Source organism: Microplitis demolitor, chromosome 4 (genome assembly GCF_026212275.2).
Source record: "Microplitis demolitor isolate Queensland-Clemson2020A chromosome 4, iyMicDemo2.1a, whole genome shotgun sequence".
Classification (NCBI taxonomy): domain Eukaryota; kingdom Metazoa; phylum Arthropoda; class Insecta; order Hymenoptera; family Braconidae; genus Microplitis; species Microplitis demolitor.
Genome location: NC_068548.1, coordinates 7,581,605 through 7,598,606, shown reverse-complemented (window position 1 = coordinate 7,598,606; position 17,002 = coordinate 7,581,605). Strand labels below are relative to the sequence as shown.

General features: G+C 27.6%; 1 protein-coding gene across 1 annotated transcript; it reads right to left on the bottom strand.

The window, feature by feature from the left end:
- Positions 1-1,881: 1,881 nt before the first annotated feature.
- On the bottom strand, positions 1,882-15,755 carry LOC103576110 (forkhead box protein O). The gene is made up of 6 exons (XM_008556154.3): positions 13,604-15,755; positions 5,862-5,986; positions 3,320-3,511; positions 2,871-3,234; positions 2,332-2,790; positions 1,882-2,251 (listed from the first exon to the last, which is right to left on the bottom strand). The coding sequence occupies exons 1-6, from the start codon at positions 14,138-14,140 to the stop codon at positions 2,021-2,023; spliced, it is 1,908 nt and encodes a 635-aa protein (XP_008554376.1). The 5' UTR covers positions 14,141-15,755; the 3' UTR covers positions 1,882-2,020.
- Between the last annotated feature and the right edge of the window lie 1,247 nt (positions 15,756-17,002).

Below are 17,002 nucleotides of genomic sequence, written 5' to 3'. Positions count from 1 at the left end.
GCCAACGGCTAAAAGTGAATGTAAATAAAAATGAATTAGTTTGCAAAAGATTTAGTAATATAATAAAATTTAACTTAAAAAAAAAAAAAAAACAAAGAAGGCGAGTAGCCAACAGATAGTATAAAGCAGTAGCAGGAGGAGTATAACTATTTGGCTTATTCGACCCGATGTAGCTTGTTGCTTGTTTCCTTTCTCCCTTATTTACTTATATATATATATATATATATATATATATATATATATATATATATATATATATATATATATATATATATATATATATATATATATATATATATATATATATATATATATATATATATATATATATATATATATATATCTATTGTGTTTTATTCTATTCTATTCCAGTACTATTTTGTTAATACTCGAGTAGTTGAATCTACTATAAGAAAATACCACGAAAATACACTTGATATGCACTTAGTCACGCGTTGTCCTGCAGCAACTAAACAGTTGGCCAGTGCCCCATTCTATTGTATACAATTTACTCTATAAAGATAACTATTTGCTATTTGTATGTATGTATTTTATGTATGTAATCCTACTCAGTCACACAATAACAGTGCAGAAGCAACAAGTGTCTGCATGTCGGTGCGTAATATAGCGACGACATCCACGTGACATCACGTATACACACCGGAAGTGCGTTATCAAAACTCTTAAATATTTGTTACTTGATTTGTTTATAATTATTATTATTTTTTTTTTCTTTGTTACTCTATGACTCATGAATCAAATGTCATTTTTTTTTAATGGTAATAACGTGTTTTATTTTAAGAATCAACGAAAAATAATACCATACATAATTATTTAAAACAGGTTATTAATGAACAAAATTTATTTGAAATAAAACGAAATTTTAAAGTTATTGTTTTTACATTAATATAAAGGGACGAAAAGTCCCAAGTTAAGTCTATTCAATTGAATTTAGTTTATTTTCTCCGTAAGTCGTGAGTTGTGAATGACGTTTACTAACCACCACCACCACCGATACCACAATTGATGCTAACCGTGAATCTATTAGAATAATTTTTAAGAATTCAATTTTAAAATTTTTCCCAACTCAATTTACTCATCTTCGTCAGTTAACTTTTTTTTTATCCGTTTTTTATATTAAATAATAGTTTAATTTTATTTATCTAAAAATTTAAAATTTGTATAATATATTCAATGATAATAATAATAATAATAATAATAATAAAATGAATAAATTAGAGTACTAATAATTAATGAATAAGTAATTTAATTATAAAAATGGAGATAATATTCGATTAAAAGATTAAGATTAAAGTTTATAAGAATAAGAAAAAGAAAGAGTTTGAGACTTTTCGTATGGTGTAGAAGTGTAAGAGTTAAAGCGTCAGCAATAACAGCAATAGCTTTCATTCTATAAAACATATATATATAGTTACTACTTTGTAAATCTCTCTCTCTCTCTCTCTCTCTCTCGATATATAAATATATATAGTATAGGAGGGTAGACATGTCTGGCGCCACAATGTACTACCTTAATGTTACAACCCCAACTGCTACTGTAACTTGTTCACCCTTGCTCTTGCTTTTGCCTGTACTTTTGCCTTTGCTCTTGCCTTGCTCTCTGGTTGCACCGCCACTTACCAACCTCTCGTCTATCTTATTTTCCGAAAAAGCGTCACAAGAATTATAAAGTTCTGAGTTTAGTTCAACAACTTTATGCTTTTTATACATCTACAACCTAAGACCATTTTATACTTAATCTACTACTCATTTTTCATCTCTCACTAGTTTTATCTCATAAGACAAATTTTTCATAATTAAATCTAGCATAAAATGAGCTACTGACTTTTATGTTATTATATTATATATATTTAAACTTACTTGAGTGTTTTGTCGTTTTTACGTATTATAGATTTATATATATATACATATATATATATACATATATATATATACATATATATACATATATATATATATATATATATATATATATATATATATATATATATATATACTGTTAGTGAACCCAGGAGGGTGGTGCTGTAGGTGTTGTAGGATTATTAGTGTTTACGTAGCCAGAACTGGGCGATGAGTTTGCAGGTGTTGGAGAATTGACAGTATTGTTTGAACCCATAACATTTCCTTGAATAGTGTCATCATCGTTAACAGATTCAAGTGCTGAATCAATGATACCATGTTGAAAATTAAAATCCAAAGTACCATCCATAGAGAGTTCATGTTTAATAACCTATTATTATTATTATTATTATTATTATTATTATTTTATTTTTCTTTTTTTTTAAATTTTACTATAAATAAAATAATTACCTCATCAACATTACAATCAAATCCACCATGTAGACCCTCAATATTAATATTAAGATCGTCGAGTAATGCACTGTTATTTAAAGCCCCCATTAACTCCCCCATCATTGTACTAGCTGCATTTATATCTATGTTATTACAGCAGGAAAGATCTGAAGAAGAACCGTCTAAAAGATTAATTGCTGCTGAAGGACTAGAATTTACGGATACTGTTTGATTTTGGTTTTGTAATCGTTGTTGACACTGCATTAAATAAGGAAATGATTGTGACGATAGTGTCTGATCTTTTCGTTCTTGTTTCTGTTCTTTTAATTGTTGCTGTTGTTGTTGCTGTTGCTGTTGCTGTTGTTGCTGTTGCTGCTGCTGTTGTTGCTGCTGACATTGAGGTTGTTGAGCACCAAGAGAAGGACGTGATTCATTCTGATGATACGTCGGTGACATACCCGATACAGGACTTGAATTCTATATTTATAAAAAAAACAAAATAAAGTTTATCTTACCGAAATATAATTAATTATTATATTTTTAAAGTTAAAATATACCATTTGACATGAGCATGCCTGTAAACGATGAATCGAACATCGTTGAAGGTGATTATTGGATTGTGGGGGTAAATTGTAAGGTGATACAGCTGAACGTAACGGATTGTTCCTTGAGTACTGTTGTGCTTCAAAATAAGATGGTGGAGGCGGTTGCTGTTGTTGTTGTTGTTGCTGTTGTTGTTGATTCCCCGCCGGAGATTGGTACATCTGATACGATTCCAATTTCATCGTTTCGGCAAGATTACCGGCCAATTGTTCTGGACTATAAGATGAAACATAATTTGGAGTCCAGTCAGGCTCTCCAAGAACTGCAGGAATGGGACTAAGCCGGCCTACTGAAGATGCATTACTCGATGCTCGTGGACTATTATAATAACAACAATAATAAATATTATTACTAGTATTATTATTAATTATAGATAAAAAAAATAAATAAATAGAAAACGCACCGAAAATCTGGTGAAAGCTGAAAACTACTTGTGTGAAGAGGACTATCAGGAAATAAATCGAGACCTTCACTCACACTACTACTAGGGCTCGATGTTACAGCATCGGATTGTAATCCGTTACGAAGAGCCTCTACCTTTTTCTTAACTCGACCTCGCCGTTTTTCGAATTTACTTGTTTCCATTGATGTCGCTCTATACTCATTCACATTATCATTATTATTTTGCCATTGAATAAATATATATATAATGGGGCATTCTATGCCAAATCGGATAGTTTGAAAAATTTTAATTTTTGAATTCCTTCATTTTTGGATATTTTGTAGTATCCATCAAAAAACCATTCCTGGTAAATTTTGAGATTTTTCGATGACCTGTTAGAAAATTGCTCTTTGTTTGGTTTTTTGCTCATAACTTCTTTGATAGTGGTCTAAATCGAAATTTTTTTTTTATTTTTATTTTTTCATGTACTTCTGGAAAAAAATACGAACACGTTTTTCAAAATATTTTTCCATGTGATTTTTAAGTTTTAAACTTTGAATATTTATTTTCAAAATATGCAAGCATACTCTGATTTTTTTGAAAATTTTATAACAAACTAAGCTCTCTTCCACAACTTTTAAGCCCAGTCTGATCGTGAGAATTTCATGGCTATTATTTTTTTCGGATTTTTGAAAATTTAAAAAATTTTGTTTTCTCTATTAATCATTATGGATACCAATTTTTGTCACTATTTACTATTTTTCTGATTCTTTTACGTAGTTTTTACAATTTTTCACTCTAAACAGGTGTTTAAAATGAATAATTCGTCGTTAAAGTCCTTTATTTTTTTACCATTGCACTGAGAGAAAAATTTACTAACATTTGATAAATTATATATATTAAATATACGACGGTATTTATTGAATACTATTCTTCATACATATTTCAAATATCGATCTTTCCATCGACTAAATATTAATAAATTGGTATAAACATTTGATAGGTTCTTGATCAATATTTAGTAGAAGTTTATTAATATTTAATAAACTTTTATTAACTGTTTATATGTGAGATTTGTATATAGTCTTAATGAGTGTGGTGGTGGTGTACCCTCTAATCTAACATATTGCCTTATATACACGTTACAACTAATAAATTGTTTTTATGCTTTTTGAAATAATTAAAAAAAAAAAAATAAAGTGTTATGGTGTTTGACAAACCGCCAATCAATAATTGATAAACACGTTTATTAATATTTAATAAGCCGTTTATGAATATTTGATAAATTCTTTTCTCAGTGAGGTTATCAACAGACTTAACGACTAGTTATTAATTTTAAACACCTGTTTACAGTGAAAAATTGTAAAAACAACTTAGAAGAATTAGAAAAATAATAAATAGTAACAAAAATTGGCATTCATAATGATTAATAGAGAAACCAAAATTTTTTAAATTTTCAAAAACCGAAAAACAATAATAGCCATGAAAGTTCCACGATCAGACCAGACTTAAAAGTTGTGAAAAAGAATGTAGTTTATTATAAAAAATTTTCCAAAAAAAAAAAAAAAAAAAACTTGAGAATCACATAGAAAAAATATTTTGAAAAACTTGTTCTTTTTTTTCCAAAAGCACATGAAAAAAATAGGTATTTGTGTAGAATCAGGGTCTACTACATTTTTCAAAGTTCTAAGTGCTTACACCTTAAATATCTATTATTAAATTTTTTCTACTTGTTTAGCTACACGGCGGATTAAATTTTCTATATATGTTTTTGTCTTTAACACTAGATATCTACCCGGACCTCGCAACTGAAGTGTACAAAATTACTGAAAGTAACATGAAATCTTGCAAATTTTCGGAAATAAATTTTCAAATATATAATTAAAATTTTTATATAATACCATAAGATGGACGGTAGAGTTCTGTGGATCTAACTAAGAGTTACAATAATTTTTGAGCTCTTGTAATACTTGAAAATTGACAGCTAAATTTTTCGTGAATAATCAATTTTACGTTTTTAATTAATTGCAATTAAACTAAAAGGATTTAGATAGTAATTTTCATAAGAGTTCTTGTGATAAAAAGTAAAGAGATTAAAAAAAAAAAAGTTAGGCCGATTAATTGTGTCTATCGAGAGTTATCGTGCTTATGAAGTTTTATACGTAACAATTGACAGCACTGGTTTCTTGAGTTAAAATAATTCATTTTAAATTAATAAAATAACGAATTGACTTAAAATTAGGTTCAAATTGTTCCTTAATAAATTCTCTATATGCTAGTATACAATTTGACCTATTTGGTGTAATTAAAAGAGTGTGGAAATATTTTTATGTGAATGAAATAGTCGAAAAAAACGAAGTATCACTAAAGCATCTCAGCATTTTTGCGCTTGAGGTGTGCAAAAAAGTAACTTTCGAATGGGTCATCGAAAAAAACTCAAAATTTACCAGGAAGAGTTTTTTAATGGGTACTACAAAACATCAAAAAATGAAAAAAATCGAAAATTAAAACTTTTTAAACTATCCGATTTAGCATGGAATGATTTATAAATTAATTTACATACCTTCTACGAGCTGATTTTCCAGGTTTAGCATCCGGATTAATCATCCACCATGATGATTTACCTGTACCTTCATTCTGTACTCGCATAAATCGATTATGTAATGACAAATTGTGTCTAATTGAATTCTGTAACAATTATTAAGAAAGTTTCAATCAATATATTATGGACAACATATGACAGTGTAATTGTTTATAATTTATATATATAATATAAAAAAATTAACTACGACAAATGATAATAAAACTTGCATTAACTATACATCCCACTACAGAATGATAAATAGTTAATGAATTTTCTAATGTCACGAAAGAGAAAAATAATAATCGACCAGTTAATTTACATCACTAGTTTTCAATGCAATGTCATTTAACATTACAATACATTGCATTAATATCAAGTAAATTATTTTTATTAAGTAAAGTTGCAAAATAATTTTTAAAAAAAGTCTTTTTAGTAAAATTTTTGTTATTATATATACTTATGGTAATTTGATAATAAATCTGGCTTATAAATTGATAATAGATATTTATGAAGATAGTAAAAAAAAGGGAGAATAAAGAAAGAGAAAAAGAAAATGACCATGAAAGAACAATTGGCATAAGAAACATTATAGGTTGGGTTTGGCTGCGAGTTCGCGCGCAATTGATCTCAATTAGACTTTCTTTCTCTTTTTATTATTTTTTTCTTTTTCCTCATCGTTATCTTTGTTATACGCAATTGCTCCTAGAGTAGTTTCATCTACGTTGGACAAATATAAATATATATATATATATATATATATATATATATATATATATCATCTTGTTGGCTTTCTTATTCTTGCCTTCTCACTCTTGTGTCGTATCGTCAAGCACGATAAATCAAATAAATCGCTGCTGTAAAGTTATACACTCTATATCACTCTCTATCATCATTTATGTAGTCAGTTTTTAATTCTCTTTCATCACTTATTAGCCTCAACCACTCTGACCTATCGTGCATTTATTCATTTTTTTTTTCTTTTTTTTTCCGCATTTAATTTTAAATCAAATACCGAACATAATGTTACAACTAACGAATATTTGATAAGAATGAGGAATTAAAAAAAGAATATATAACTATATATGTATATATATATTATTTCGTAATCTAAATACTTTTCACACTCGAATTATTTATTTTAAAGATAATAAGGATTTTTAGTTGTAACTATCCATATAGTATTCATCATAATAAAAATATATATTTTTAAATTATTAAAATTTAAAGATATAGATGTTAAGTATTTCTATCCATATATTAAAAAAATTAACATTTTTACAAGGTAAGATTTGAATTTTAATTCCGGGAAAACTGTAAAATAGAAAGAATTTTTTTTTCTCTAATAATTACAAAAGATAATAAAGTTTCAAGAGAGCTAGCTAAAAATTGATTTAAACCGAAAAATTGTTCGATAAAAACAGAGCAATGAACTACCAATCACTATATATATATATATATAGGCAGATCCATTACTTTTCGACGAAAGTGCCCCATACAAAGTTTGGAAACCAGCCCTTGGATGGCCCATCGCCGAGCGAAGTATGATGATTAACGGCCGGTCACTGACAATTTTTAATGGCCCATGAACGGCTGAATATACAAATGATGACCACGGTCCATTAATGGCGCTCGACTATCGGCCGATTAATGGCAGCCGGCAATCAGCCAAGCATGTAAATTAATTTAATTAAAAAAAAATTTTTTTTTTATTAACCTAATAGAATTCATATGATCATTAACGTTTTAACTATTTAAGGAGGATAAATGATGTGAAAAAAACTCGGTGAAAATTCTGCTGGACTCTGGGCGCGAACTGCCGATCTTCTGATGACTGGGTCCGAACGATGGCTACTGGACGAAACTGTTAATGTTGAACTGATACTTCTGAATGATCTAGATATTTATTCTACTATAACCACTCGATTTTACATAATATAAAGAGCAATTTAATTAATATTTTCAATTATTTAGAAAAAAAAAATAAGAATTTCGTACTATTTTATTATAATTACATAATTTTTTTAAAAAAAACTTATTAAATTAAATTGATTATTTATCAAGAACCCAGTTGAAATATCTTGCTCTACCAGAGCGCTCTCTAAGTTGTATAGAAGCTGAGATACAAATGTTTGAAAATAACCAAAAAATTCTGCAGTGGCCGGATTTAGGGATATTGAGCTCAAATTTTCAGGATCACCTTCTTTTCTGACCTACTTTCGAGAAAAAAATCGGCGTCCAAATCAGTGATCCACCCAGCACACATTTCTGTTGCATTTTTCTCTGTATACACTCTACTTTCAAGAAAAAAATAGATATTTGTTCTGAACTAATATCCGGCTTAGTTGGGAGCTTTCAACTAAATTACTGAATTAGCAAATTTTCCCTTTTTTTTTAAATTCTCTCATATCTACAGTTTTCAGAGTAGAAGGATAAATACCAACTGATATTGTTTGTGTAAGTGTTTTCTGTTGATATCTACCGCAATTGTTCTTACATGAAAACTTATTCACAAAAATTAGGTTACCTGCGTTAATATCCGCGATAAAATATCCTACGACAAAATATCCATGGATAAAATATCCTCAAGGAAATATAAATTATATAAAAACATATACGCTTGAAATAGTACTGTGCCTTTTTTTCACAGGTTATATGTGTGTATAATTATAAAATATATAAACCCATGCACTTGCAATAGTACTATACCATTTTAAAGAAAATCATAGATTTAACTGTAGGTGATGTGATGCAATACTATTAAATTAATCAATGGTACCAAAATTCAACTTTCGAAAATCACGAATTTTACATGAATAACTTTTAAGTTACTTATATTCTGAATATTCGTATTACAGTATTATAATTAGTATGAAATATTTATTTAATCTATACTAATAAATGGAGAGCCGACTTTTTGTTTGATTATATTGCGAAAACTACTGAACCGATCGAAATAATACTTATATCATAAGATGCAGCGTGTTTCGGAGAAGGTTTTAGTATATGATATGTTGGTGATTACTTATCCGGAACTTATATTTTTTGACTTAGAAATAATTAATTTTTATTGTAACTAAATTTATTCTATTCGATTATCATTTGTTTAAAATAAATTTTTTAATTCTGCTGGTTATGTTTATTTATCGATTTGACATTTGGTAAATTGAGTGCTGTCAAGAATTATTTATAATAATGCAATTGCGAGATATCATTACTATTCGTCATCGGTACATCAGGGCTAATCAATTATATGAGTATGTAATTTTTGTTGATTTGAAAATTAATGGTACAATAAAAGTTTAAGAAATTATTATTCTAAACAGTTTCAAAGAATTTATAGTGAAGACGTATGAGTTTCAATTTAATAATGGCGTTGAGTATTTTGTACTTACGCTTTCTGAAGGAGTATAGTTATTAGGAATTCAACTTTTATGATTCTTCGGTTGAGTCGGATACATTCACTAAAATTTCACGATAATCACGTAACTAATATTATTTAATTTCCTAAACTCCATATATTCGTAAATATATTCTAATAATTGTTTTTAATAATTTTTAAAGATTATGAGTCTTCCAGCTTATTTATTTATGCACCAGAAGATGGTATGACCCGTAATTTAGTGTATAAAGAAGCATTGTCATAACTTTTTAGTTTAGTAATGTAGTTATGTAAATTAATTATAATTTGGTTTGACTTTAAAATTGTAATTAAATTTTATAAATAGGTGTATATTGAAAAAAGTACATTTAAAAAAAATAATTAATAACAAATATAAAATTTGTCAAGAATAGTTTATTAATAACTAAACATAAATTTCAGCCCAGCGAAGCGGGTGAGGGACAGCTAGTAATATATATTTTTTAAACTAAAAGAAAATTGTTTTTAGTTAAAATATATTTTTTTTATTTTTAATTTTTTCAAATGATTCTGTTATAAAAATATTTAATCTTGAGAATATTTTGTTCAAAGATAATTTGTCAAAAGATAATTTGTCACGGGGATATTTTGTCGTTGGATATTTACGCGTGTCCCCAAAAATTATTTTAACCAAAACACCAAAAACAAAGCAATTTTCAAGATGGTAGAATATTTATAACAAGGATCCAAGCTCAATACCAAAGTGGAGATTTTCAGGCTTCTTAGGAATATAACAAAGCAACTTTCCTGAAAATGGAAGAAAATTACGGTAGATATCAACAGAATACACCTACACAAAAAATATTAGTTAAATAATTGTATAAATAATAAGTTATATTATAGTTATTGCCTTTCTTTTGTTTTTTTTTTTTTTTTTTTTTCTATAGATTGGAGTGAGGTAGATTTTTATATTTTCTCTTATAAGATTTTCAAGGCTTTGATTTAAAATATTTTAACAGCTGAAGTTACAAGATTAAAAAATCTGTGTTAATAAAAATATCATTTGATGATATTTATTTAAATAAAAATTTTTACTCAAGATTGATAAATTTATTTCCTTAAGAAGAAAAATAAATTATAACTATTATTTATTATCTCTTATATTGAAGATGTTTGCAATTGGAGCTTTTAAAAAAGTTTAAAAGTTGAGCAACCTATGGACTGTATTAATTATATGACCATAGATATTATCACAATATGAGTTTTAGAAATATTATGAATTAATGATGAAAAATAGATAGTACGGCACTGATTTTTTATGCGTAAAAAAAAATTTTACTGTATACCCACTATGTTACTAAATACAAAAATAAACTAAAATTGTGGGCTGTATCTATTGTACATACTCTCCTCATCACGTATCTTATGTATACCTAAACCTATACCTATATATATAATCGTGGTGATACGACGTTTGTAATGATGGGCATCTTTTAACAGCAGCAGCTATACTACAATAACAGTAACGACAGCAGCAGCAACAGCCAAAGCACTACGCGGAGAAGGCTTGAGCTGACGTCAGGTCCAACCTTGAGTAAAGACCTCGGAGTAACGACGCGTCTACTGCGTGCAATGCGTTGCTTTATGTGTTAGTGTCGTATTATATATATATATATTTTTTTTCACAATGATTATCAGTGAAATGGATACATAATTACATTTTTTTTTATTTTATTCCACCTACAATACGAATTATTTTTCCGTAAATAATTTAAAAGAGAAAAAATAATAATTTATAAATAACTCTTTTTACTATTATACTACATTAATATGTAGGTATTACTAGCAAGACTACAATGTTTTAGATAGTGTTTGGACTTTGAATCCAATAGTTAAGTCACTTCAATTTACTATACATTGTATAATACGTTACTGAATTGCTGTTAACAAATATTAAATTTATTAAAATCTTATAATCATCAGTATTTATGTATTAATTATCGAATATTCAAAGAAATGAGAAAAAAAATAAGTGGTGTAAAAAAAAAAAAAAAAAAAAAAAAAAAAAAAAAAAAAAATCAACTTTGCATATTAAACCTTGACTGTTTAACTGTCGCTTTGGATTATATTGCGGCAAGTGGTTTTGCGCGTCAATTACTTAAAGATATCGCAAGAGATTTAACTGCGTTTCGAATATTTATATACCCTTTAAAAGTTACTCCAATATATATTTTATTGCGCTTAAAAAGCTTTTTCTTAAAATAATGACAACGATTATTTTAAATACGTGTATATGTAATTATTTCGAGATTAAAAAAAAAAAAACTAGAAAAAGAAATAATAAATTTAAATGATGAGACTGACGTAGTTGGTTATGATATATACGGATATACAAATATTTACATAATTTTTTAAATAATAAATTGATAAATAAGTACAAGTATGAAAGCTCGAAGGACGTGACAAGAGTTGTCACAGCGATAACCCCGCGCCTTAAAGTCCCGCAATTCATGATAGCGTTATACCGGTTATCTTTTAAACTTTTAAATACACAGATACTTTGTGTAACCAATGAATATATATATATATATATTGGTAGACTTGAAGACATACAATAAGATAATATATAACATATACCCCCATTTATTGTTATTACTATTACTATTATTGTTATTGACTGCTTGTTAAAGCGATTATCTCAATAATAAAACCAAAAAAAAAAACTTGTATTTTTATCGTTGTCAAATATTTAAAATATCATTAACTATTTTTAGGAAAGATACAATATTTCAACTTTAAATATAAAAATAATTTTTTTAATTTTATTTGTATTGTAGTAAAAATGAATACATATTATGTGCGTTAGAATCTGATCTCTCTAAAAATCATAAATATATAGCAAGTATTTGGTGAAAAATTTTCTTAATATTTTATAAATATTACTGTACGGTAGTCACATAGAAAAATAATAAATATGTTAAATATATGATGAGATATTGTGATGATAAATAGCCTTGACCAATGTACTGAGGATCAGTGGGTGCGCAGAAGCACTTAACTCTTTTTCATTGTTGATATACTTAATAATCTTCGCTATCTCATTGTTAAGAAAAAAAAAATAATAATATTAACACATATATTCACATTAATCATTCATTTTTGCAATATATATAAATTTTGTATTTTAATTTCATCTGTATTGAAATTTTAAAAACCAAATATAGGATTATTTAGATTATTCAGGTGAGCTATGGTTTGAGAATAGTAGAGGGTAATAGAAAAAATGAAAAAAAATATTGCAAAGGCCCGCATGCGGTGTATCGGTGATGAATATAAATATTGTGTATATTTATATTGGTATATATATAAAATCAGTACGCAGTACAGAGAGACATAAGTCGTCACCTGTGTCAGATCAAGAAAACAGAGCCATTGGCATGCGACTTATTAGACCAAGATATTTATTTTCCTGCCTTTTATTTTTTTCTTTTTATTTACCATGCCAAGATATTATTTTTTTTTCTTTTTCTTTTTCCAAACTATTTTTCATATTCCATTTTGGTATCATTTTTAATAATATAAAAAAAAGCACTTACTATAAAAACTCAGTCTATTATTTAAATAGAATTTGTTTTATTATAACTATTAACCGTGAAATAAAACGGTAAAAATTAATAAATTTATTTTTTAATAGCTTTTAAAAATTTTATAGATGAACGAACTATTTATAAAAATTATATCATTAAAGACAAAAAAAAATATTTATCTATATGAACAATTTAATGTGATTCATTATTAATTAATTAATCGATTTAATAGCTAACATTAAATTATATATTTGTATGTGTCAGTTTATCAAATTAAATTCTTTAGAAATGTAAAAATATTTTAATTTTTTTACTATATTAAGAAAAAAAAAATTATTTGTTGATTAAATTTCACAAATAATGATAATATTAAATGTTAGAAAAAAAATCTGTTACCATATTTTTTTTTATCAATAAAACTAATCTATTATCAATCAATTAACTGAATGGTTTGATATTGAATTAAATTTTTCAAATCGTTTCACACGTGATTCGTTTAAAACTATAATTAAAAAAAAAAATAATAATAATATAATAATAAAATATTTCGTTCAAGAGAAAAAAAAATTGAATTTATCAATTGAATTACAGTAACTATGGATAATATTTATGATTAATCGATGAATATCAATAATGATAGTTAAAGTGCAATTAACAAAATACTGTAAATAATAATTGTTATGGTCTTCATTATTACTATCATTATTATTATTATAGGATACATGAATGATGTAAAGAGATAATTTATTGTTAGATGTATACAGTAATATACTGACCTTCCAACCAGCGCTGCTGTTACTATCACCTTTGTCCTTAAAATACGGTACGTTTTGCACCATCCACTCGTATATCTGTGAAAGTGTCAACCGTTTATCCGAAGCACTTGTAATAGCTTGTGTAATTAAATCAGCATAACTCAAATTTCCCCAAGCGTTACGACGTGAGGAATTTTTTTTAAGAGGAATAAGAGCACCAACACCTTGGCCAAGAGCAACTTGTTGTAACAACACATTACCATTTGAATCATCTTTACCACCATTGATATCGCTACCAATAACACTGGTATCAACGTATCCCTCAGGCCGTGGCAAAGGCCACGTGTTTGATCGCGCACGTAACTGAGGCTCAAATCCGCTCTCCAATTCAAATGACAAGCCTTGAGCTGTTGTACTTGTTTGTCCTGCTCCTGTTGTTGTTGCTGCTGTTACTGTTGCTCCTGCTCCAGGAGCTGCTGCTGTTGCTACCACTGTTACTGATGATGCTGATGATGAGGACAGGGATACGTTTATTGAATCCATTATATCCGTATCCATATTTAGATTATAGTTTATTTTTTATTTTTAAAATAATAACGATTTGGATAATTATTATTTGTTTATGTATATTATGTGTTATTATAGATAAAAATTAGAGTAATGCTGTAAATTAAGTAAAGTGCGTAGTTCTAAAGCTGGTGGTTGAGTTGGAAAGAGGGAGAGAAGAAGGGAGGGAGGGAAGGCAAGAAGAGGGAATAAAGGGGATGAGCACGTGGTCTAACAGTGTTTACCAAGCATCGTAGTCACGTGGCCGTTATTCTTTACGATCATTTCTTATCACCACTTTTATGTTTACTATTATTATTATTATTATTTTTAATTAATTATTTAATAAAAAAACTCCATTAAACTAATTTTTATATAGTTAAAAAATAAAAATTTTTTTATACTACGGGTTTTTTTAAATTTTTTTTTAAGTCTGTTTAATTCTATTTAAAGAAACAAAAAGAAAAATGGTATGATGAGAGACTGATAAAATCACAAAGATCACTGGATACGAGACTTAACACTTGACGACGACAACTCGAAAGATTTCCCAAAGAATTTCAAGGTCACGCCTTTTTTGTTGCTATTGCTGACGCGTTATCTCACCAACTTTACATTACAACAACCGCCACACATAAAAAATTTTTAATAATTTATTTATCTCATTTGCATATTCCGTCACTTCTGCGAACTCGTTTAATATTGTATGTCTGTGTCTAAATAAATATCTATATATATATAGATAGATAGATTTTTCTTTTCCTTTTTTTTTTTTAATTTTTTTAAACACGTTTTATATTAATAATAATTCAAATAAATTACGCATATTGAATGATTAATATGAATAATTGGTTTATTATTTAATACGAGTATAATGAGTGTGAGTACGGTTGGCACCTTGTGGTATTTTTGAATGAAGGACCGCTAAATTTAAGTTATAAATAACTCATCCACGTAGGAACGTACTTTTAAACGTACATACATATGATGAAGATAATAATAATAATGATAATTATGCGTATAATATATATATAACCAACACACACTGTTTAATACACTTATACAGATTTGCGACACACACGCACGATATAAACTATTACTACTACTGGTTCTGGTACTGGTGCTGGTGGTGGTACACTGTTGGTGCTGGTGTCGTTGGTGGTATTTGTACTGCTGGTTCTACTACTTCTCAGTTGAGTTTAAGTTTCGTCACACTTAAATTTCTTAGCATCTCAAGTACATACACTACGTACAATTGTACAAACTAATGTACATATGTACACTAAGCCAGTGCACTAAACAGCTACAATTTTATTTCTTCATCAGCTGGTACCATATGATGATTCCAGCAGACAACGAATACTCGATTACTCTCTTTATTAATTATCATTTTTTTTATTATTGATGTATATTAATAAAAATTTTTTAATTAAAATAAATAGTTAAAATTTAAAAAACTTATAATAAAGAATATTATTAATTTTTCGTATGTACAGTCGTATTATTGTATATAATTTTTAAAAAAAGTAAAAACAATATTATAAGTTGTTATTTATAATTTTAAAAAAAATGATAAAATTACTGAATAGCTTGCCGGCGAAGCAGCACGGCGCTTACTGTCCTTACTGCCCCGCTCGCGTTCTTCAGTCGCGACCAGTGCTGCCAGATCGTGGGATATTTTTACCCCTTCTCGTGGTGAAATAGCATGGAGTGTAATGTCAGGAGGGGGTAAAAATATCCCACGATCTGGCCGCACTGGTCGCGACGTTAGCTCGGTGGCTCGGTTTCTTGCGTTGGATGATGACGAAATGTCGCGGAGATACCCGAAAAATACCGAGCACACAATATATTTCTATTTCACTCTCTGATTACGCGCGCGTGCGAGCTCTCTCTCTTGCTGCCACAGGCACAGCCGCCATCAACTATCTTCATATTTATATATACATCTTATTTTTCTTCTTCCTCTTCAGTAACTTATCAAATTTTTTATCTCTCTTTCTAATATATGCTTGATCTCTATACCTTATCGTATTAGTATTAGTGTAGTCTATACCTGTATAGCAATCAAAACCTAACTCAATGTGGCGCCAGACCTAGACTTACCTATTATAAAGTCACACACTAGGCTACCACATGATTTTCTTTTTTATAGGATCTTGTAAATATATATATATATATATATATATCTTGTCATATCAGTTTTAGTACAACTGCTCGATTAACTTAAACTACATACTACTATACTAGAAAGGCAATAAAATCTATACTTAAAATTACTGCTTAGATGTGGTACTTATATACGTATATATGGATAAAAGTTGTAATAATTATAACTAAAAATAAAGAAATAAGTAAACTTATGTATGTAGTAATTTAATTAACTTAAAATTATTAATATGATTTTAAGCCAGTCAAGCGCCAGTTTTAATATCTGTATAACATTTATCTATTATATATATATATATATATATATATATATATATATATATATATATATATATATATGTGTGTGTGTATTATCTGCTTGATCGTCCTATATAATATATGTACATGGTACAGCCGACTGGTTTACTGTAGAATACGTTGTAATATCACTTCGACGGAAACTTGACTATCGCTACCGTTTCAATCATACTTATTTACTCTCTATTAATATATATGAGTACAATATAATAAATAAGCGATCCCTCATCAATATGGCCTTGAAATTTATGCTGATATATGTATATACCAATCGTTTTACTTAATTATTATAAATATTTAAAAATTTGTATGCTAATGAATGAATAAATTCATCACTTGAATTAACCAAATTTTTTTTACAAACAAACAAAAATATATAATAATTAAATGATTATTTATTAAATAGATAAA